The sequence below is a fragment of the Pleurodeles waltl genome, chromosome 1_1 (assembly GCF_031143425.1).
Source record: "Pleurodeles waltl isolate 20211129_DDA chromosome 1_1, aPleWal1.hap1.20221129, whole genome shotgun sequence".
NCBI classification, from domain to species: domain Eukaryota; kingdom Metazoa; phylum Chordata; class Amphibia; order Caudata; family Salamandridae; genus Pleurodeles; species Pleurodeles waltl.
In genome coordinates this window covers 84022664-84045880 of record NC_090436.1, presented here as the reverse complement: position 1 = coordinate 84045880, position 23217 = coordinate 84022664, and the positions used below count along the sequence as shown (strand labels likewise).

General features: G+C 48.7%; 1 protein-coding gene across 6 annotated transcripts in view; it reads right to left on the bottom strand.

Moving 5' to 3' along the window:
• Positions 1-23217, bottom strand: part of UBAP2 (ubiquitin associated protein 2) — a 1102091-nt gene that overhangs the window by 389867 nt on the left and 689007 nt on the right. For all 6 annotated transcript variants that reach the window (XM_069217098.1, XM_069217184.1, XM_069216796.1 and 3 more), the window contains exon 18: positions 114-180. In XM_069217098.1, the coding sequence (XP_069073199.1) occupies positions 114-180 (67 nt within the window). The remainder of the gene's footprint in view (positions 1-113; positions 181-23217) is intronic.

The following is a 23217-nucleotide window of genomic DNA, read 5'->3' as shown; positions in this document are numbered from 1 at the left end:
ACTAAAATGTAGTGAAATGCTATAAGGCTTATGTTAAAGACAATCTCAGTGTGGAATAATCATTTAAAAGCCTTCCATTACATATTCCAACAGTAAATTCAAGCTGCACTTACTGACAGTGAAGTGCTTGAAGGAAGTGCTGAGGCAGACGAAAGGCTGTTCTGATGGTTAGACAATGTACTGTCAAGAAAAAGGGTTGAAATTAGTTTAGTTTGTCATCCAAATACAGCTTTCATAGCTTTGTGTTTCATGCAATGCCTATGTATGTACACAATGAAAATGTGTATATGTACAATAATACAAATAAATATATATATATATATATATGCATAACTATGTATTGAGTAAGCAACTGTAGTTATGGATCAATCTCAGTTTGTTGAATATTACTTTAATTTGCTAATGTTGGTGCAGTTTGATCAAACTGAATGAAATATGGTACTCAAGCCATCCAGTTACGATTTGGAATGTTTGGAATAGGTCTATCTGTGGGGAATCAGGTAATTGGGTGAACTTAGGTAGGGTGGAACAAAAGTTGCACTTCAACTCTCAAAGAAAAGGTCTCTTTCAGCTACAGCAAGGACAGCTTGGGAGTTTAACACCAAATTTGGCATTAAACTACACATTTATTCAAAATAATGGCTCCGAGTGGTACTCTGTAATTCTGTTCAGTACTTTTGAGATTCTAGTGCTACAAAAAGGTTGGGCAAGGTTCAAAGGATTAGTCAGCCAGGGCCATTTCCACATCATGTCCTTCAATTTACGGTTCATTACAGAAGGCTAAATATTACAGGCACCTCTACTGTGCATGGCCCAAGACTTAAATGCTAGGGGTTGGACATGCTAAGAGTTTGGCACCTGCTTAGTAGCCAGGACCCACTGTGCATGCTTAAAGGCCAGGAAACACCATAACTTGCCCTCCAAATGAACTGCTCATGACCTCTCACATAACTTAGACAAAAAATGACATTAAGTCACTGGTGACACTATTCCACCTTAATGTGAAATGTTCAATTACATTACCAAGCAGACAGCTTCATTTCTATTTTTGCAATGTCTTATGTAGTGTTAAGTCCTAATATTTATTAGTTTACATTTCGTGTGGTAATTAGCAGTCCATTTGGTAAGTTATAGTTCTCATTGAGAGCACAGTTACTGTGTGTGTAGCTAAACTTGGCCAAAATCACTGGGTGTTTGCTCTTATTTTTATACCACAAGTAAATTTCTAAGGGAAAATGAGTTGTTTTAAACCTATTGATGTGTTCTGAAAAGAAGAATCTTTAGCTTAACCTAAATGAAGACTTCACTGAATACTTGAATGGGAAACATTAACCTGCAACATTCTGTTCATAGCATTTGGTGCTGCAGATTTGCATTCTTTAGCCATCGAGTGATGGGCCCAGACGGTTATCCTCATTTTATCTTTGGTGAATCACAAGACCTTTTGTGATTCCATCCTTGGTCCACACTGCCAGCACACTGGCTCCACCTCAAATTGTGTTCCGCTCATCAGACAATTTCTGTATGCAAAGTGCAGTGTCAAAGACATAGTGTACTGTTCACAGCAAAGGGAGTGAAAAGGACAGAAGCATCTATGATCATCACTGGGAGGAGGTTGAGCACATTTGAGTCTACAGCACAAAATGCTACATAAAGATTGTTACAGTGCAGAATTTTCTGTTCGCAGCACCTGTGGTTGTAGACAAACATGCTCTGGATACACGATCATGGAGTCCTTCTCCAAAGCACTGACTAGTAAGCAGATGATGCAGATATTTTAAAGTGTGTTCTACACAATAATGCTAGGGTAAGGTGTGAGCCGCTAATCAATAAGCAGCCTTGTGCCGGTTAAAAGAACATTATCCAAAAAAGTTAGGATGGTTCCTTTCATGCGAATCAAGTGGGCTCTAGTTTCCATGGTGAGAGCGTGTTTGCCGTCAGATTAGCAAGTGTGGATGCACTTCACTATCCATCTCACAATACCAACTTTAGAGATGACATGACCTCCATGGGTTTGGCAAAGGATAAAGTTCAACTTTCTAAAAGGTTTATTTTTATCAAAAAGTTACTTACCTTGGGTAACACCTTTTCTGGTAAAGACTATCTAGCAGCAGATTCCTTACCATCAAATATCTGAGGAGTCAGACTAGATCTGGAAAAGCTTGAGCAGTACCTCTGCATGTAGGTAGGTGGAGTCGGCATCGTCGGCTGTATTTGATGCGACCTGCGTGGTGCCCAGCTTGCGGTGAAGTTGACTCCTGAGCCCAGCCGAAGAAAGAGACTCCAAAAGGTCAGATGGCTGACCTCTTGTTCGTAGCATAGAGCCACAACAGATTAAGAAGCCACTTGGTTCTGTAATCTGAGCTACTAACTGTGCCATCACGGTGCAGCCCATAGAACCAGGACTTGATGCTCAAGAACTGCCCCTAGTCTGCTGGACCCAGGAGAGTCATCAGAACTAGGGATGGCTGCCCAGAAGGCAACTTACTGGGATAAGAGGGGAACTGCTGAAATCGCTGTACCAGGCGACTGGTAGCCCAATGATGACAACTTCTGTCAAGCTGGAGAAGATCAAGGGATGTAGACGCCTGTGGTCTAGATCACCTCACCAAGTCAGTGGACCGAGGGGTAACCACAGGAAGACTCCCATCAACCATACAGCATCTTCAGCATCCTATATCCCTTTTATCATCTCAACTCCACTGAAGGAAGCCACTGATGCTCGAAGTGGACTGAAGACTGCTTTTCTCATTGAGGTAACTTACAAGAGGAACTTTGAGAGGGGTGGACTCCCCAAGCCACTGTTATGCTTTGAAGGACACATTTGGTGCCCTCCTTGCATAAACCGGTTTGCAACAGTCCAGGGACCCCTGGTCCCCGCTCTGGTGCGAAATTGGACTACGAAAAGGGGAGTGACAACTCCCCTGTCCATCACCACCCCAGGGGTGGTGCCCAGAGCTCCTCCAGTTGGCCACTTGATTCAGCCATCTTAAACATAAGGTGGGCAGAGGCCCCTGGGAGCATATGAGTAGCCAGGTCAGGTAGGTAAGGTCACAGCCCCCTCCTGACAGGTGGTCACCTTCCTAGGTGATCAATCTTCCTGGGCTATTTAGGGTCTCCCTCTTGGGTGGGTCCTCAGATTTGACATGCAAGATTACAGGTGGACTTATCTGCATTGTTTACTGTATCTTCTGGCCACTGGACTGCAACTGGACCTCCCAGGAATTGACAATCTGCAACTTCAGCGACAACTCCGCTCCACAACTTTGTTTTTCCAGCTCCTTCCAGCAACTGCAACATTTCCCCGGCTGTGCATCCTCTGAGGGCGACGAGTCTTCAGCCTGCACAAAAAGCAAGAAGGTATCTCCCTGGGAGTAAAGGAGTCACTCCCCTGCATTCGCAGGCACAAACTACAAAGGCAACCAGCTGCGTGGATCTTCTCTCCTCCTGCCTCTCCTTGCAGGACAGTACACCTGTGCACCGCGACTCTTGCAGCTACCAAGGCTTGTTTGTTACTCCTCTGAGGAATCTTCAGGTTTTGTGTAGCCCTGGCCCCCAGCAACTCTTCCTGCAACACACATTCTCCTGCCTACTGCTCCAAAGACGTGGGACACTTCTTCAGGTGTGCTGAGTGGACCTCACTGCGACTCCTGTGCCTGCTGCCTCTGCTTCTTGTGACTCTCCCAGCTGCTGAGGGTCACCCTGGACTCACATACTTGGGTCTAGTAACCCTGAATCTTGCTAGACCTCTTCAGCCTTGCAAAACCTTCTCCGACTCTTGCATTTGCCAAGGCTTGTTGGTGGTTTTCCAGTACCAATGACCGACTGCATGATGACTGCCGATGTGGGACATCACTTGCATCATTTCTGGAACTCCACGTGCTCCACTGCTGACTTTCTTCGTCCACTGTCGACATGGTCCTGCATTCACAGAAGGGTGGGTAGTGGCTCCTGCCATAACCAGACACTCCATCACGAAGTGGACTTGATCCCATTCTCTTGGAGGCCCTCTTCTATCAGGATTCATCTTCGGATTCTTCCAGTCTTGACTGGGTCTTGCAAAATCCTTTTCCAAAGTCATCCTGTTGGTTATGTGGAAAACCAGGTACTTACCTCTGCTCACTGAGGGTCACTCTGGGACTTACCTCGTGGGATTCCTAGTTACTCCAGCTCCGATTCCACTTTCTTGTTTGGGGGGGTCTGTGTAGGAAGTTGGCTCTGTATGCACTATTTCAAAGTAAGGAATAGCATGCACAGAGTCCAAGGGTTCCCCTTAGAGGTAAGATAGTGGCAAAAAGAGATAATACTAATGCTCGATTTTGTGGTAGTGTGGTCGAGCAGTAGGCTTATCCAAGGAGTAGTGTTAAGCATTTGTTGTACATACACACAGGCAATAAATGAGGAACACACACTCAGACAAATCCAGCCAATAGGTTTTGTTATAGAAAAATATATTTTCTTAGTTTATTTTAAGAACCACAGGTTCAAATTCTACATGTAATATCTCATTTGAAAGGTATTGCAGGTAAGTACTTTAGGAACTTTGAATCATTACATTAGCATGTATACTTTTTACATAAAACACAATAAGCTGTTTTAAAAGTGGACAGTGCAATTTTCACAATTCCTGGGGGAGGTAAGTTTTTGTTAGTTTTGTCAGGTAAGTAAATCACTTACAAGTCTCAGGTTTGGGTCCAAGGTAGCCCACCGTTGGGGGTTCAGAGCAACCCCAAAGTTACCACACCGGCAGCTCAGGGCCGGTCAGGTGCAGAGGTCAAAGAGGTGCCCAAAACGCATAGGCTTCAATGGAGAGAAGGGGGTGCCCCGGTTCCGGTCTGCCAGCAGGTAAGTACCCGAGTCTTCGGAGGGCAGACCAGGGGGGTTTTGTAGGGCAACGGGGGGGACACAAGTCAGCACAAAAAGTACACCCTCAGCAGCGCGGGGGCGGCCGGGTGCAGTGTGCAAACAAGCGTCGGGTTCTCTGTAGATTTCAATGAGAGATCAAGGGATCTCTTCAGCGGTGCAGGCAGGCAAGGGGGGGCTCCTCGGGGTAGCCACCACCTGGGCAAGGGAGAGGGCCTCCTGGGGGTCACTCCTGCACAGGAATTCCGTTCCTTTAGGTGCTGGGGGCTGCGGGTGCAGGGTCTTTTCCAGCCGTCGGGAAATGGAGTTCAGGCAGTCACGGTCAGGGGGAGCCTCGGGATTCCCTCTGCAGGCGTCGCTGTGGGGGCTCAGGGGGGACAACTTTGGTTACTCACGGTCTCGGAGTCGCCGGAGGGTCCTCCCTGAGGTGTTGGTTCTCCACCAGTCGAGTCGGGGTTGCCGGGTGCAGTGTTGCAAGTCTCACGCTTCTTGCGGGGAGTTGCAGGGGTCTTTAAGTCTGCTCCTTGAAACAAAGTTGCAGTTCTTTTGGAGCAGGTCCGCTGTCCTCGGGAGTTCCTTGTTTTGTTTGAAGCAGGGCAGTCCTCTGAGGATTCAGAGGTCGCTGGTCCTTTGGAAAGCGTCGCTGGCGCAGGGTTCTTTGGAAGGCAGAAGACAGGCCGGTAGGACTGGGGCCAAAGCAGTTGGTGTCTTCTGTTCTTCCTCTGCAGGGGTTTTTCAGCTCAGCAGTCTTCTTCTTGTAGGTTTCAGGAATCTAAATTCTTAGGTTCAGGGGAGCCCTTAAATACTAAATTTAAGGGCGTGTTTAGGTCTGCGGGGTTAGTAGCCAATGGCTACTAGCCCTGAGGGTGGGTACACCCTCTTTGTGCCTCCTCCCAAGGGGAGGGGGTCACATCCCTAATCCTATCGGGGGAATCCTCCTTCTACAAGATGGAGGATTTCTAAAAGTCAGAGTCACCTCAGCTCAGGACACCTTAGGGGCTGTCCTGACTGGCCAGTGACTCATCCTTGTTTTTCTCATTATCTCTCCTGGACTTGCCACCAAAAGTGGGGGCTGTGTCCAGGGGGCGGGCATCTCCACTAGCTGGAGTGCCCTGGGGCATTGTAACACGAAGCTTGAGCCTTTGAAGCTCACTGCTAGGTGTTACAGTTCCTGCAGGGGGGAGGTGTGAAGCACCTCCACCCAGAGCAGGCTTTGTTTCTGTCCTCCGAGAGCACAAAGGCTCTCACCGCATGAGGTCAGACACTCGTCTCTCAGCAGCAGGCTGGCACAGACCAGTCAGTCCTGCACTGAACTATTGGGTAAAATACAGGGGGTATCTCTAAGATGCCCTCTGTGTGCATTTTGTAATAAATCCAACACTGGCATCAGTGTGGGTTTATTATTCTGAGAAGTTTGATACCAAACTTCCCAGTATTCAGTGTAGCCATTATGGAGCTGTGGAGTTCGTTTTTGACAGACTCCAGGCCATATACTCTTATGGCTACCCTGCACTTACAATGTCTAAGGTTTTGCTTAGACACTGTAGGGGCATAGTGCTCATGCACATATGCCCTCACCTGTGGTATAGTGCACCCTGCCTTAGGGCTGTAAGGCCTACTAGAGTGGTGACTTACCTATGCCACAGGCAGTGGGAGGTTGGCATGGCACCCTGAGGGGAGTGCCATGTCGACTTAGTCATTTTCTCCCCAGCAGCACACACAAGCTGCCAAGCAGTGTGTCTGTGCTGAGTGAGGGGTCCCTAGGGTGGCATAAGACATGCTGCAGCCCTTAGAGACCTTCCCTGGCATCAGGGCCCTTGGTACCAGGGGTACCAGTTACAAGGGACTTACCTAGGTGCCAGGGTTCTGCCAATTGTGGAAACAATGGTACATTTTAGGTGAAAGAACACTGGTGCTGGGGCCTGGTTAGCAGGGTCCCAGCACACTTCTCAGTCAAGTCAGCATCAGTATCAGGCAAAAAGTGGGGGGTAACTGCAACAGAGCGCCATTTCTTTACAGTCTGCCTTACACATTGCATTTTTAGTATATGGATTGGTCCTTGTAAGGAAATGCCTCCTTGGCATGGTTGCCCCCTGACTTTTTGCCTTTGCTGATGCTATGTTTACAATTGAAAGTGTGCTGAGGCCTGCTCACCAGGCCCCAGCACCAGTGTTCTTTCCCTAACCTGTACTTTTGTATCCACAATTGGCAGACCCTGGCATCCAGATAAGTCCCTTGTAACTGGTACTTCTAGTACCAAGGGCCCTGATGCCAAGGAAGGTCTCTAAGGGCTGCAGCATGTCTTATGCCACCCTAGAGACCTCTCACTCAGCACAGACACACTGCTTGCCAGCTTGTGTGTGCTAGTGAGGACAAAACGAGTAAGTCGACATGGCACTCCCCTCAGGGTGCCATGCCAGCCTCTCACTGCCTATGCAGTATAGGTAAGCCACCCCTCTAGCAGGCCTTACAGCCCTAAGGCAGGGTGCACTATACCATAGGTGAGGGTACCAGTGCATGAGCATGGTACCCCTACAGTGTCTAAACAAAACCTTAGACATTGTAAGTGCAGGGTAGCCATAAGAGTATATGGTCTGGGAGTCTGTCAAACACGAACTCCACAGCACCATAATGGCTACACTGAAAACTGGGAAGTTTGGTATCAAACTTCTCAGCACAATAAATGCACACTGATGCCAGTGTACATTTTATTGTAAAATACACCACAGAGGGCACCTTAGAGGTGCCCCCTGAAACTTAACCGACTGTCTGTGTAGGCTGACTAGTTCCAGCAGCCTGCCACACCAGAGACATGTTGCTGGCCCCATGGGGAGAGTGCCTTTGTCACTCTGAGGCCAGTAACAAAGCCTGCACTGGGTGGAGATGCTAACACCTCCCCCAGGCAGGAGCTGTAACACCTGGCGGTGAGCCTCAAAGGCTCACCCCTTTGTCACAGCCCAGCAGGGCACTCCAGCTTAGTGGAGTTGCCCGCCCCCTCCGGCCACGGCCCCCACTTTTGGCGGCAAGGCTGGAGGGAACAAAGAAAGCAACAAGGAGGAGTCACTGACCAGTCAGGACAGCCCCTAAGGTGTCCTGAGCTGAAGTGACTAACTTTTAGAAATCCTCCATCTTGCAGATGGAGGATTCCCCCAATAGGGTTAGGATTGTGACCCCCTCCCCTTGGGAGGAGGCACAAAAAGGGTGTACCCACCCTCAGGGCTAGTAGCCATTGGCTACTAACCCCCCAGACCTAAACACGCCCTTAAATTTAGTATTTAAGGGCTACCCTGAACCCTAGAAAAATTAGATTCCTGCAACTACAAGAAGGACTGCCTAGCTGAAAAACCCCTGCAGAGGAAGACCAGAAGACGACAACTGCCTTGGCTCCAGAAACTCACGGGCCTGTCTCCTGCCTTCCAAAGATCCTGCTCCAGCGACGCCTTCCAAAGGGACCAGCGACCTCGACATCCTCTGAGGACTGCCCCTGCTTCAAAAAGACAAGAAACTCCCGAGGACAGCGGACCTGCTCCAAGAAAAGCTGCAACTTTGTTTCCAGCAGCTTTAAAGAACCCTGCAAGCTCCCCGCAAGAAGCGTGAGACTTGCAACACTGCACCCGGCGACCCCGACTCGGCTGGTGGCGATCCAACACCTCAGGAGGGACCCCAGGACTACTCTAAGACTGAGTACAAAAACCTGTCCCCCCTGAGCCCCCACAGCGCCGCCTGCAGAGGGAATCCCGAGGCTTCCCCTGACCGCGACTCTTTGAATCCTAAGTCCCGACACCTGGGAGAGACCCTGCACCCGCAGCCCCCAGGACCTGAAGGACCGGACTTTCACTGGAGGAGTGACCCCCAGGAGTCCCTCTCCCTTGAACAAGTGGAGGTTTCCCCGAGGAACCCCCCCCTTGCCTGCCTGCAGCGCTGAAGAGATCCCTAGATCTCCCATTGACTTCCATTACAAACCCGACGCTTGTTTCTACACTGCACCCGGCCGCCCCCGCGCTGCTGAGGGTGAAATTTCTGTGTGGGCTTGTGTCCCCCCCGGTGCCCTACAAAACCCCCCTGGTCTGCCCTCCGAAGACGCGGGTACTTACCTGCAAGCAGACCGGAACCGGGGCACCCCCTTCTCTCCATTCTAGCCTATGTGTTTTGGGCACCACTTTTAACTCTGCACCTGACCGGCCCTGAGCTGCTGGTGTGGTGACTTTGGGGTTGCTCTGAACCCCCAACGGTGGGCTACCTTGGACCAAGAACTAAGCCCTGTAAGTGTCTTACTTACCTGGTTAACCTAACAAATACTTACCTCCCCTAGGAACTGTGAAAATTGCACTAAGTGTCCACTTTTAAAACAGCTATTTGTGAATAACTTGAAAAGTATACATGCAATTTTGATGATTTGAAGTTCCTAAAGTACTTACCTGCAATACCTTTCGAATGAGATATTACATGTAGAATTTGAACCTGTGGTTCTTAAAATAAACTAAGAAAAGATATTTTTCTATATAAAAACCTATTGGCTGGATTTGTCTCTGAGTGTGTGTACCTCATTTATTGTCTATGTGTATGTACAACAAATGCTTAACACTACTCCTTGGATAAGCCTACTGCTCGACCACACTACCACAAAATAGAGCATTAGTATTATCTATTTTTACCACTATTTTACCTCTAAGGGGAACCCTTGGACTCTGTGCATGCTATTCCTTACTTTGAAATAGCACATACAGAGCCAACTTCCTACATTGGTGGATCAGCGGTGGGGTACAAGACTTTGCATTTGCTGGACTACTCAGCCAATACCTGATCACACGACAAATTCCAAAATTGTCATTAGAAATTGATTTTTGCAATTTGAAATTTTTCTAAATTCTTAAAAGTCCTGCTAGGGCCTTGTGTGTTAAGTCCCTGTTTAGCATTGTCTTTTAGAGTTTAAAAAGTTTGTTAAAAGTTTGAAATTAGATTCTAGAAACAGTTTTAGATTCTTTAAAAAGTCTTCCAACTCTTAGCAAAATAATGTCTGATACAGAGATGAATGTGGTGGAACTCGACACCACACCTTACCTCCATCTTAAGATGAGGGAGCTAAGGTCTCTCTGTAATATCAAAAAAATAACCATTGGCTCCAGACCTACCAAAATTCAGCTCCAGGAGCTGTTGGCAGAGTTTGAAAAAGCCAACCCCTCTGATGATGACATCACAGAGGAAGAAATTAGTGACTTGGAGGCCAATGTCCCTCCTCCAGTCCTAAATAGGGAGAACAGGACCCCTCAAGTCCTGTCTCCAACTGTGTTAGTCAGAAATAGTGAGTCCCTCACAGGAGGGTCCCACATTTCTGAAATCATTGAGGATGCTCTCAGTGAAGATGACCTCCTGTTAGCCAGGATGGCCAAAAGATTGGCTTTAGAGAGACAGCTCCTAGCCATAGAAAGGGAAAGACAAGAGATGGGCCTAGGACCCATCAATGGTGGCAGCAATATAAATAGGGTCAGAGATTCTCCTGACATGTTAAAAATCCCCAAAGGGATTGTGACAAAATATGAAGATGGTGATGACATCACCAAATGGTTCACAGCTTTTGAGAGGGCTTGTGTAACCAGAAAAGTGAACAGATCTCACTGGGGTGCTCTCCTTTGGGAAATGTTCACTGGAAAGTGTAGGGATAGACTCCTCACACTCTCTGGAAAAGATGCAGAATCTTATGACCTCATGAAGGGTACCCTGATTGAGGGCTTTGGATTCTCCACTGAGGAGTACAGGATTAGGTTCAGGGGGGCTCAAAAATCCTCGAGCCAGACCTGGGTTGACTTTGTTGACTACTCAGTGAAAACACTAGATGGTTGGATTCAAGGCAGTGGAGTAAGTAATTATGATGGGCTGTACAATTTATTTGTGAAAGAACACCTATTGAGTAATTGTTTCAATGATAAACTGCATCAGCATCTGGTAGACCTAGGACCAATTTCTCCCCAAGAATTGGGAAAGAAGGCGGACCATTGGGTCAAGACAAGGGTGTCCAAGACTTCAACAGGGGGTGACCAAAAGAAAGGGGTCACAAAGACTCCCCAGGGGAAGGGTGATGAGACAACCAAAACTAAAAATAGTAAAGAGTCTTCTACAGGCCCCCAAAAACCTGCACAGGAGGGTGGGCCCAGAGCCTCTTCACAAAACAATGGGTACAAGGGTAAAAACTTTGATCCCAAAAAGGCCTGGTGTCATAGCTGTAAACAGCATGGACACCAAACTGGAGACAAGGCCTGTCCCAAGAAAGGTTCCACTCCAAACTCCCATCCAGGTAACACTGGTATGGCTAGTCTCCAAGTGGGATCAACAGTGTGCCCAGAGCAAATCAGGGTCCACACTGAAGCTACTCTAGTTTCTGAGGGTGGGGTGGATTTAGCCACACTAGCTGTCTGGCCGCCTAACATGCAAAAATACAGACAGCAACTCTTAATTAATGGGACTAGAATAGAGGGCCTGAGGGATACAGGTGCCAGTGTCACCATGGTGACAGAGAAACTGGTTTCCCCTGGCCAATACCTGACTGGAAAAACTTACACAGTCACCAACGCTGACAATCAGAGAAAAGTACATCCCATGGCAATGGTTACTTTAGAATGGGGAGGGGTCAATGGCCTGAAACAGGTGGTGGTCTCCTCAAATATCCCAGTGGACTGTCTGCTTGGAAATGACCTGGAGTCCTCAGCATGGGCGGAGGTAGAACTAAAAACCCATGCAGCAATGCTGGGTATCCCTGAACTGGTGTGTGTGAAAACAAGAGCACAATGCAAGGCACAGGGTGAACAAGTAGAGCTGGAGTCTGGAAGAATGGCCCAGCCTACCAAGAGAACAGGAAAGTCAGTTGGGAAACCATCTGCAACACAGCAAAAGAAAGGGAACCTCTCTTCTCAGGAAGAAGTTCTGCCCTCTGAGGGAACTGAGCCTTTGGAGCTTGAACCTTACCAGGTTGAGCTCTTAGGCCCAGGGGGACCCTCAAGGGAGGAGCTGTGTAAGGGACAAGAAACCTGTCCCTCTCTTGAAGGCCTTAGACAGCAAGCTGCTGAAGAGTCCAAAGGCAAGAAAAATGGAACACATAGGGTCTATTGGGAAGATGGGCTCCTGTACACTGAGGCCAGAGACCCCAAACCTGGTGCCACTAGGAGAGTGGTAGTGCCTCAGCTGTTCAGGAAGTTCATCCTAACATTGGCCCATGACATTCCCCTTGCTGGACATTTGGGACAAACCAAGACGTGGGAGAGGTTAGTCAACCACTTCTACTGGCCCAATATGTCCAACATGGTTAAGGAGTTTTGCCTCTCCTGCCCCACCTGTCAAGCCAGTGGTAAGACAGATGGGCATCCAAAGGCCCCCCTCATTCCACTTCCAGTGGTGGGGGTTCCCTTTGAAAGAGTGGGTGTGGACATAGTTGGTCCACTAGAACCTCCCACAGCCTCAGGAAATATGTATATCCTGGTAGTAGTGGATCATGCTACCAGGTATCCTGAAGCTATTCCCCTTAGGTCGACTACTGCCCCTGCAGTAGCCAAGGCCCTCATTGGTATCTTTACCAGAGTGGGTTTCCCTAAGGAGGTGGTGTCTGACAGAGGTACCAACTTCATGTCAGCATACCTAAAGCACATGTGGAATGAGTGTGGAGTGACTTATAAATTCACTACACCATACCATCCACAAACTAATGGCTTGGTTGAGAGATTCAACAAGACATTAAAAGGCATGATCATGGGGCTCCCAGAAAAACTCAAAAGGAGATGGGATGTCCTCTTGCCATGTCTGCTTTTCGCTTACAGAGAGGTGCCACAGAAGGGAGTAGGATTCTCACCCTTTGAACTTCTGTTTGGTCATCCTGTAAGGGGACCACTTGCCCTTGTTAAAGAAGGCTGGGAGAGACCTCTCCATGAGCCTAAACAGGACATAGTGGACTATGTACTTGGCCTTCGCTCTAGAATGCCAGAGTACATGGAAAAGGCAACCAAAAACCTTGAGGCCAGCCAACAGCTCCAGAAGTTTTGGTATGACCAAAAGGCTGCACTGGTTGAGTTCCAACCAGGGCAGAAAGTCTGGGTTCTGGAGCCTGTGGCTCCCAGGGCACTCCAGGACAAATGGAGTGGCCCTTACCCAGTGCTAGAAAGGAAGAGTCAGGTCACCTACCTGGTGGACCTGGGCACAAGCAGGAGCCCCAAGAGGGTGATCCATGTGAACCGCCTTAAGCTCTTCCATGACAGGGCTGATGTGAATCTGTTGATGGTAACAGATGAGGATCAGGAGGCAGAGAGTGAACCTCTCCCTGATCTTCTGTCATCAGACCCAAAAGATGGCACAGTAGATGGAGTGATCTACTCAGACACCCTCTCTGGCCAACAGCAAGCTGATTGTAGGAGAGTCCTACAACAGTTTCCTGAACTCTTCTCCTTAACCCCTGGTCAGACACACCTGTGTACCCATGATGTGGACACAGGAGACAGCATGCCTGTCAAAAACAAAATCTTTAGACAGTCTGACCATGTTAAGGAAAGCATCAAGGTGGAAGTCCACAAGATGCTGGAATTGGGAGTAATTGAGCGCTCTGACAGCCCCTGGGCTAGCCCAGTGGTCTTAGATCCCAAACCTCACACCAAAGATGGAAAGAAAGAGATGAGGTTTTGTGTGGACTACAGAGGGCTCAATTCTGTCACCAAGACAGATGCTCATCCAATTCCAAGAGCTGATGAGCTCATAGACAAATTAGGTGCTGCCAAATTCTTAAGTACCTTTGACTTGACAGCAGGGTACTGGCAAATAAAAATGGCACCTGGAGCAAAAGAGAAAACAGCATTCTCCACACCTGATGGGCATTATCAGTTTACTGTTATGCCCTTTGGTTTAAAGAATGCCCCTGCCACCTTCCAAAGGTTGGTGAATCAAGTCCTTGCTGGCTTGGAGTCCTTTAGCACAGCTTATCTTGATGATATTGCTGTCTTTAGCTCCACCTGGCAGGATCACCTGGTCCACCTGAAGAAGGTTTTGAAGGCTCTGCAATCTGCAGGCCTCTCTATCAAGGCATCCAAATGCCAGATAGGGCAGGGAACTGTGGTTTACTTGGGCCACCTTGTAGGTGGAGGCCAAGTTCAGCCACTCCAACCCAAGATCCAGACTATTCTGGACTGGGTAGCTCCAAAAACCCAGACTCAAGTCAGGGCATTCCTTGGCTTGACTGGGTATTACAGGAGGTTTGTGAAGGGATATGGATCCATTGTGACAGCCCTCACTGAACTCACCTCCAAGAAAATGCCCAAGAAAGTGAACTGGACTGTGGAATGCCAACAGGACTTTGACACCCTGAAACAAGCAATGTGCTCAGCACCAGTTCTAAAAGCTCCAGATTATTCTAAGCAGTTCATTGTGCAGACTGATGCCTCTGAACATGGGATAGGGGCAGTTTTGTCCCAAACAAATGATGATGGCCTTGACCAGCCTGTTGCTTTCATTAGCAGGAGGTTACTCCCCAGGGAGCAGCGTTGGAGTGCCATTGAGAGGGAGGCCTTTGCTGTGGTTTGGTCCCTGAAGAAGCTGAGACCATACCTCTTTGGGACTCACTTCCTAGTTCAACCTGACCACAGACCTCTCAAATGGCTGGGTAAGGAAATGCCTCCTTGGCATGGTTGCCCCCTGACTTTTTGCCTTTGCTGATGCTATGTTTACAATTGAAAGTGTGCTGAGGCCTGCTAACCAGGCCCCAGCACCAGTGTTCTTTCCCTAACCTGTACTTTTGTGTCCACAATTGGCAGACCCTGGCATCCAGATAAGTCCCTTGTAACTGGTACTTCTAGTACCAAGGGCCCTGATGCCAAGGAAGGTCTCTAAGGGCTGCAGCATGTCTTATGCCACCCTGGAGACCTCTCACTCAGCACAGACACACTGCTTGCCAGCTTGTGTGTGCTAGTGAGGACAAAACGAGTAAGTCGACATGGCACTCCCCTCAGGGTGCCATGCCAGCCTCTCACTGCCTATGCAGTATAGGTAAGCCACCCCTCTAGCAGGCCTTACAGCCCTAAGGCAGGGTGCACTATACCATAGGTGAGGGTACCAGTGCATGAGCATGGTACCCCTACAGTGTCTAAACAAAACCTTAGACATTGTAAGTGCAGGGTAGCCATAAGAGTATATGGTCTGGGAGTCTGTCAAACACGAACTCCACAGCACCATAATGGCTACACTGAAAACTGGGAAGTTTGGTATCAAACTTCTCAGCACAATAAATGCACACTGATGCCAGTGTACATTTTATTGTAAAATACACCACAGAGGGCACCTTAGAGGTGCCCCCTGAAACTTAACCAACTGTCTGTGTAGGCTGACTAGTTCCAGCAGCCTGCCACACCAGAGACATGTTGCTGGCCCCATGGGGAGAGTGCCTTTGTCACTCTGAGGCCAGTAACAAAGCCTGCACTGGGTGGAGATGCTAACACCTCCCCCAGGCAGGAGCTGTGACACCTGGCGGTGAGCCTCAAAGGCTCACCCCTTTGTCACAGCCCAGCAGGGCACTCCAGCTTAGTGGAGTTGCCCGCCCCCTCCGGCCACGGCCCCCACTTTTGGCGGCAAGGCTGGAGGGAACAAAGAAAGCAACAAGGAGGAGTCACTGGCCAGTCAGGACAGCCCCTAAGGTGTCCTGAGCTGAGGTGACTCTGACTTTTAGAAATCCTCCATCTTGCAGATGGAGGATTCCCCCAATAGGGTTAGGATTGTGACCCCCTCCCCTTGGGAGGAGGCACAAAGAGGGTGTACCCACCCTCAGGGCTAGTAGCCATTGGCTACTAACCCCCCAGACCTAAACACGCCCTTAAATTTAGTATTTAAGGGCTACCCTGAACCCTAGAAAATTAGATTCCTGCAACTACAAGAAGAAGGACTGCCTAGCTGAAAACCCCTGCAGAGGAAGACCAGAAGACGACAACTGCCTTGGCTACAGAAACTCACCGGCCTGTCTCCTGCCTTCCAAAGATCCTGCTCCAGCGACGCCTTCCAAAGGGACCAGCGACCTCGACATCCTCTGAGGACTGCCCCTGCTTCGAAAAGACAAGAAACTCCCGAGGACAGCGGACCTGCTCCAAGAAAAGCTGCAACTTTGTTTCCAGCAGCTTTAAAGAACCCTGCAAGAAGCGTGAGACTTGCAACACTGCACCCGGCGACCCCGACTCGGCTGGTGGCGATCCAACACCTCAGGAGGGACCCCAGGACTACTCTAAGACTGTGAGTAGAAAAACCTGTCCCCCCTGAGCCCCCACAGCGCCGCCTGCAGAGGGAATCCCGAGGCTTCCCCTGACCGCGACTCTTTGAATCCTAAGTCCCGACACCTGGGAGAGACCCTGCACCCGCAGCCCCCAGGACCTGAAGGACCGGACTTTCACTGGAGGAGTGACCCCCAGGAGTCCCTCTCCATTGACCAAGTGGAGGTTTCCCCGAGGAACCCCCCCTTGCCTGCCTGCAGCGCTGAAGAGATCCCTAGATCTCCCATTGACTTCCATTACAAACCCGACGCTTGTTTCTACACTGCACCCGGCCGCCCCCGCGCTGTTGAGGGTGAAATTTCTGTGTGGGCTTGTGTCCCCCCCGGTGCCCTACAAAACCCCCCTGGTCTGCCCTCCGAAGACGCGGGTACTTACCTGCAAGCAGACCGGAACCGGGGCACCCCCTTCTCTCCATTCTAGCCTATGCGTTTTGGGCACCACTTTGAACTCTGCACCTGACCGGCCCTGAGCTGCTGGTGTGGTGACTTTGGGGTTGCTCTGAACCCCCCAACGGTGGGCTACCTTGGACCAAGAACTAAGCCCTGTAAGTGTCTTACTTACCTGGTTAACCTAACAAATACTTACCTCCCCTAGGAACTGTGAAAATTGCACTAAGTGTCCACTTTTAAAACAGCTATTTGTGAATAACTTGAAAAGTATACATGCAATTTTGATGATTTGAAGTTCCTAAAGTACTTACCTGCAATACCTTTCGAATGAGATATTACATGTAGAATTTGAACCTGTGGTTCTTAAAATAAACTAAGAAAAGATATTTTTCTATATAAAAACCTATTGGCTGGATTTGTCTCCGAGTGTGTGTACCTCATTTATTGTCTATGTGTATGTACAACAAATGCTTAACACTACTCCTTGGATAAGCCTACTGCTCGACCACACTACCACAAAATAGAGCATTAGTATTATCTATTTTTACCACTATTTTACCTCTAAGGGGAACCCTTGGACTCTGTGCATGCTATTCCTTACTTTGAAATAGCACATACAGAGCCAACTTCCTACAGTCCTCCCCTAGGTCCCTCACTATTTCTAATGCTTTTATCAATGCCTATTGCTTTCTGTGCTATTTACTGATTGCTAATGTGTGTTTAACAGTGTGTTGACTTACCTCCGGTTGGGGTATTGCCTATACAATATTTTAGTATTTGTTACACTACAATAAATCACTTATTTTTGAAACACTGTGTGGTTCTTTCATATGTTTAAGTGCTGTGTGACTGTAGTGATATTGCATAAGCTTTGCATGATCCTGGTTAAGCCTTGGCTGCTCATCCACAGCTACCTCTAGAGAGCCTTGGCTTCCTAGACACTGCCTAAACTTCACTAATAGGGGATACCAGGAAAAAGGTGATGACACTATAGGTACTCACCACACACCAGGCCGCCTTCCTACAGTAATGACAACTGAGTGTTTGTGTGCCTGCATAAAAAGCTTCTCGGCCTGACATAGGTTGAAGTTCAATTGCTTTCCTGATAGATGCGACTACTTGCAAGCATGTGGTGATTACATACTGCTACAAAAGGGAATGAGCAAACCTATCTTGCCTAGGAAAGTGACAAATTCGGTGAAACATGTTGGCAGTGTTGATATTTTAGTGACTAATTGTATGAGAGTAATGTTTTTTTTTTTGTTATTCTCCCATTGCCACTCCACAAGTTGCTTGCAAAATATACTATAGTCACATAAGTGTAATGATCTATAAATTTAAACCAATGTGTAAACCAATGAGATACTAGAACATATAACATTTACAGGTAAGCGCCCCTTTTGGAATGGTTAACCCCGCCAATGTTTGCCTGGTATTGATGCTAACTTGACAGTGTGTACTGTGATCCTGCTAACCAGGGCACAGCAGCAGTGTTTTTTTCCTAAACCGTACCACTGTTTCCACAATTGGCACACCCCTGGTACACAGCTAAGTCCCTTGTAAAAGGTATTGGTTGTACCAAGGGCTCTGTGGTTCCCTAAGGGCTGCAGCATGCATTGTGCCACACTAAGGGACCCCCCATAAAACACAGGCACACTGCCATTGAAGAGTGTGTGTGTTGGTGGGGAGAAAAGAACAAGTCACTTACCTTTGGTAACACATTATCTGGTAGAGACTATCTAGCTGCAGATTCCATTCCTTTAGAATTTCCTGGCTTCAGCTTGGAACCAAAACTTTTGCAAAGCAATACCCTTGGACCTAGCCGTCGGGTGGCGTCGCTGGAGCAGTCTGTGACCTCAATGTCACCTATAAAGGCACCACCCAGGTGTGCAGCTAGTTTGTTTCTCTACCAGATAACGCATTACCTTAGGTAAGTAACTTGTTCATCTGACAGACTTGTAGGTGCAGATTCCTTACCTTTAGAATAGATACCCAAACCATAACCCCCAACGAACAGATTTTCTCACACTAAAAAGTCCTCCAGGACCTAACGGGCAAAGTGCCAGTCTCTTATAGACCTCATTGTCCAGGCAGTAATGTCTTGCAAACGTGTGCAAGGACACCAACATCGCTGCCTGACGGATGTCCAGGACTGGAACACCACATGCTAATGCAGCGGGGTAGCACTCTTGCCCATGGTGGAATGAGCTCTCAAGACCTCAGGAGGCTGCTTCTTCCCCAACACCTACTAATTTTGAATGCGAGAACGACCCACTGCGAAATGGTTCATTTTTGCACTACTCAACCTTTCTTTGATCCTATGTACCTCACAAAGAGGTAGTCATCCACCTAGAAATCTTTTCTGCGGTCAATGTAGAATGAAAATGCTCTTTTTGGGTCTAGCCGGTGAGTCGTTCCTCTTCCTTAAAGGGATGTGGTGGAGCAAAAAAGGTGGGTAGGGTGATGTTCTAACCCAGGTGAAATGGGGTACCACCTTAGGGAGGAAACAGCAACGAGTTTGAAGTACCAACTTGTCCCGGAACATGGTGAGATTGGGCAGCTTAGATGAGATCCTACATCTCACTCACCCTCCCGCCAGATGTTATTGCCACTAAAAAGCCTGTCATGATTGTGAACAGCATGGAGGGGATAGTTGTGCAGTGTCTCAAAGGAAGCACACAAGAAAAGTGAGTACCAGATTTAAGTCCCACTGAGGCATGACAAAGGGCACAGGAGGATACATATGTACAAACCCTATTTATAATTGGAGATTTGAATAACGAAGGCTGCTCAGGCAGCCGAAGGAACATCAATAAGGTGGAAAGATGCCCTTTGAGAGTGCCCAATGCAGAGCCCTGCTGGGCTAGAGAAGACAAAAACAGAGCAAAGGTCTGCAAAGCCTCCACAGGGGATCCGCATCTGCTTAGAAAATTAACTACTATTACAAAATATGTCCCCAGCTTTCAGTAATGACTCAGTGGGGAGGGGGTCCCTGGATTCCAATAATGATTCAGTTGGGGTCCCCAGGGTTAGGTAATAATAAAGTGCTCATCTACAGAACTCAAAAGGCTGGGAAACTGTCAGAGAGAAGCAGAAAGAGGATTAATAGATCTTTCTGTATAATAATATACAAAGCGCTTCCAACAGCAGGCGTATACAGTCTTGGTGGAGGGATGCCTGGCTGGCAGAATACTTTACAGACTTCAGGAGGAAGGTTGAAGGCTATCAACTGCTGTTGCTTGATCTCCACACATGAAGGCGCAGAGTTGACAGGTTCGGGTGGAAAACCTTCCCCTGCTGCTACGGCAGAAGATCTTCTCAAAGGGGCAGCCTGATTGGAGGATCGATGCTCAATATCAGAAGCTTGGGATACCAGACTCTCCGTGCTCAGCCCGGAGCTACCAGGATTGCTTGGGCCCAGTAGTTCTTGATCTTCTTGAGAACTCTGGGCAAAAGTGGTATGGGTGGAAAGGCATACAGGAAGCCTGAGCTCCACTTGCAATGAGAAGCATCGCCGAGCGAGTACCGCCTTAGAAACTTCAATGTCCAATATTGCTGACATTGCGTGTCCTCTCCGAAGGCAAACAGATCTAACCAAGGCTCTCCCCACTGCTGCTAAAGTCCTTAAGCAACCTCCGGAAGAACACGCCACTCGAGATCCGCTAGGCACAGACGTCCCAGTTCATCCACCATGGCATTCAGAGAACCTGCCAGGTGTTGAGCCACCAGGGTTATGCCCTGCTGTTCCAGCCATGTCCCAAAACGCAGGGCCTCTTGACAAAGGATCCATGACCCCACACTGCCCTGCTTGCTGCAGTACCACGCTGGTGTTGTCCCTGAACACCTGCATCATCTCCCCCTTGACAACAGGAAGAAGTGCCTTGAATGCGGGTCAGATCAGCCGGAGCCTCAGTAAGTTGATTGTGTCCGGATTCTGCTGGAGACCAAAGGCCTCTGATATCCACCTCTCCCAGATGGTCGCCCCATCCCAGAAGTGACTCTAGTTGGGGAAGGGAGAGGAGTCTGCCACTGACCCAATGCCAGTTCACTAATCACCACTGCAGACCTTTTGCAGTTGCCTCCAAGTTCTGAACCAGGTCTTTGACATTTCCCTGATGCTGCTCCCACTGGAACGTCAGGTCCCACTGCAGAGCCATCATATGAGATCTAGCACGTTTTATTAACAGGATGCAGGAGGCCATGAGGCCCAGCAGCATCAGAGTCTGTCTCACCAAAATCCAGGATAGAGGTTGAAACATTGGAATCATAACCTGAATATTCTGGACTCACTGCTCAAGAGGACAGGCCGAAACTGCACTGTGTCCAGAACATCTCTGATGAATGGGAGCATTCGAGGGGGAGCTAGGTGCAACTTGGGCATGTTTATAGTGAACTCCAGCTAATGCAGGAGGTTCGCCAAAGTCTGAAGGTGGGTCACAGCAGTCTGGGATGAAGGAGCCTTCAACAAATCAGTCGTCGAGGTAGACAGGGAAGACTGAAACCCCTACTCTGCTCAGATGAGCTGTGACCACTGCCTTTCACCATGGTGAACATCCAAGGGGCACTGGTAAGGCTGAATGGGTAGCATGGTAAACTGAAAGTGCTTGTGGCCTACCTTGAACCACAAGTAACACCTGTCGGCAGGCAGGTTGGGGATGTGGAAATATGCATCCTGCAAGTTCAACGGTACCATCCGACAAGACCTGAGCCAGAGTGACCATTTTGAATTTCTCCATTTTGAGGAAGAGACTGACGTCCCGCAAATCCAGAATAGGGCGAAGGCACTTTTTTTTTTCTTTCTTTTTTTTTTTGGAGTAACAAAGTAGTGGGAATAAAAAATAAAAAAAACACTTTTTACTTCTGATACTGGGACTCTTTCTATGGCTCCCTTGGCCAAGAGAGCCACAACTTCCTTGCACAGCAAAACTAAGGGATTCTCCATCAGCCATTCTTTTGAGGGAGGCATTAGCGGAGGAAAAGACTGGAAGGGGAGGGAACAGCCCTTCTGTCTGATATGCAAAATCCACTTGTCCAATGTTATGGACCGCCAGTGAGGGAGATGAAATTGAATCCTCCCACCAACTGGACGTACAGGGTCTTGCAGAATCTGCAGCGGTGGGGAGGCAGGATGGTGGACAACTTCTGGCCAGACCCTCTGGGTCTGAAGACACCACGACTCCATCCCCAGACAAGATGTTGGCCTGGCGGAAAACGGTTGCTGGTTTATAAATGGTGTGGCACCACACCCTTTCCAAAGCCTCAAAATTAGCGATAGACTGATGGCAACGGGTCACAGAGAAGCCCAAGGAGTTTTACGTAGCTCGGGAGTCTTTAAAGCGCTCCAGCACTAAGTTCCTTTTCACCAGAAAGGCAGGTCCCATCGAAGGGCATGTCCAGAAGGTTTGCCTGGACATCCCCAGAAAAGACAGAGGTAAGTAGCCAGGGATGGTGTTGAAGTGCCACTGTCGAGTTAATACCCCACCCCATCCAGCGAGTGTCATGTTCAAACACCTGATGGTAAACTTGGCTGCATCTCTCCCATTCTTTGACTACATGCGAGAGGAGTGGTTCCACGTGTCCTCCGGGACCTGAGGCAGTACCTGTACTACTGTAAGGAAATGCCTCCTTGGCATGGTTGCCCCCTGACTTTTTGCCTTTGCTGATGCTATGTTTACAATTGAAAGTGTGCTGAGGCCTGCTAACCAGGCCCCAGCACCAGTGTTCTTTCCCTAACCTGTACTTTTGTATCCACAATTGGCAGACCCTGGCATCCAGATAAGTCCCTTGTAACTGGTACTTCTAGTACCAAGGGCCCTGATGCCAAGGAAGGTCTCTAAGGGCTGCAGCATGTCTTATGCCACCCTGGAGACCTCTCACTCAGCACAGACACACTGCTTGCCAGCTTGTGTGTGCTAGTGAGGACAAAACGAGTAAGTCGACATGGCACTCCCCTCAGGGTGCCATGCCAGCCTCTCACTGCCTATGCAGTATAGGTAAGACACCCCTCTAGCAGGCCTTACAGCCCTAAGGCAGGGTGCACTATACCATAGGTGAGGGTACCAGTGCATGAGCATGGTACCCCTACAGTGTCTAAATAAAACCTTAGACATTGTAAGTGCAGGGTAGCCATAAGAGTATATGGTCTGGGAGTCTGTCAAACACGAACTCCACAGCACCATAATGGCTACACTGAAAACTGGGAAGTTTGGTATCAAACTTCTCAGCACAATAAATGCACACTGATGCCAGTGTACATTTTATTGTAAAATACACCACAGAGGGCACCTTAGAGGTGCCCCCTGAAACTTAACCGACTATCTGTGTAGGCTGACTAGTTTTAGCAGCCTGCCACAAACCGAGACATGTTGCTGGCCCCATGGGGAGAGTGCCTTTGTCACTCTGAGGCCAGTAACAAAGCCTGCACTGGGTGGAGATGCTAACACCTCTCCCAGGCAGGAATTGTCACACCTGGCGGTGAGCCTCAAAGGCTCACCTCCTTTGTGCCAACCCAGCAGGACACTCCAGCTAGTGGAGTTGCCCGCCCCCTCCGGCCAGGCCCCACTTTTGGCGGCAAGGCCGGAGAAAATAATGAGAAAAACAAGGAGGAGTCACTGGCCAGTCAGGACAGCCCCTAAGGTGTCCTGAGCTGAGGTGACTCTAACTTTTAGAAATCCTCCATCTTG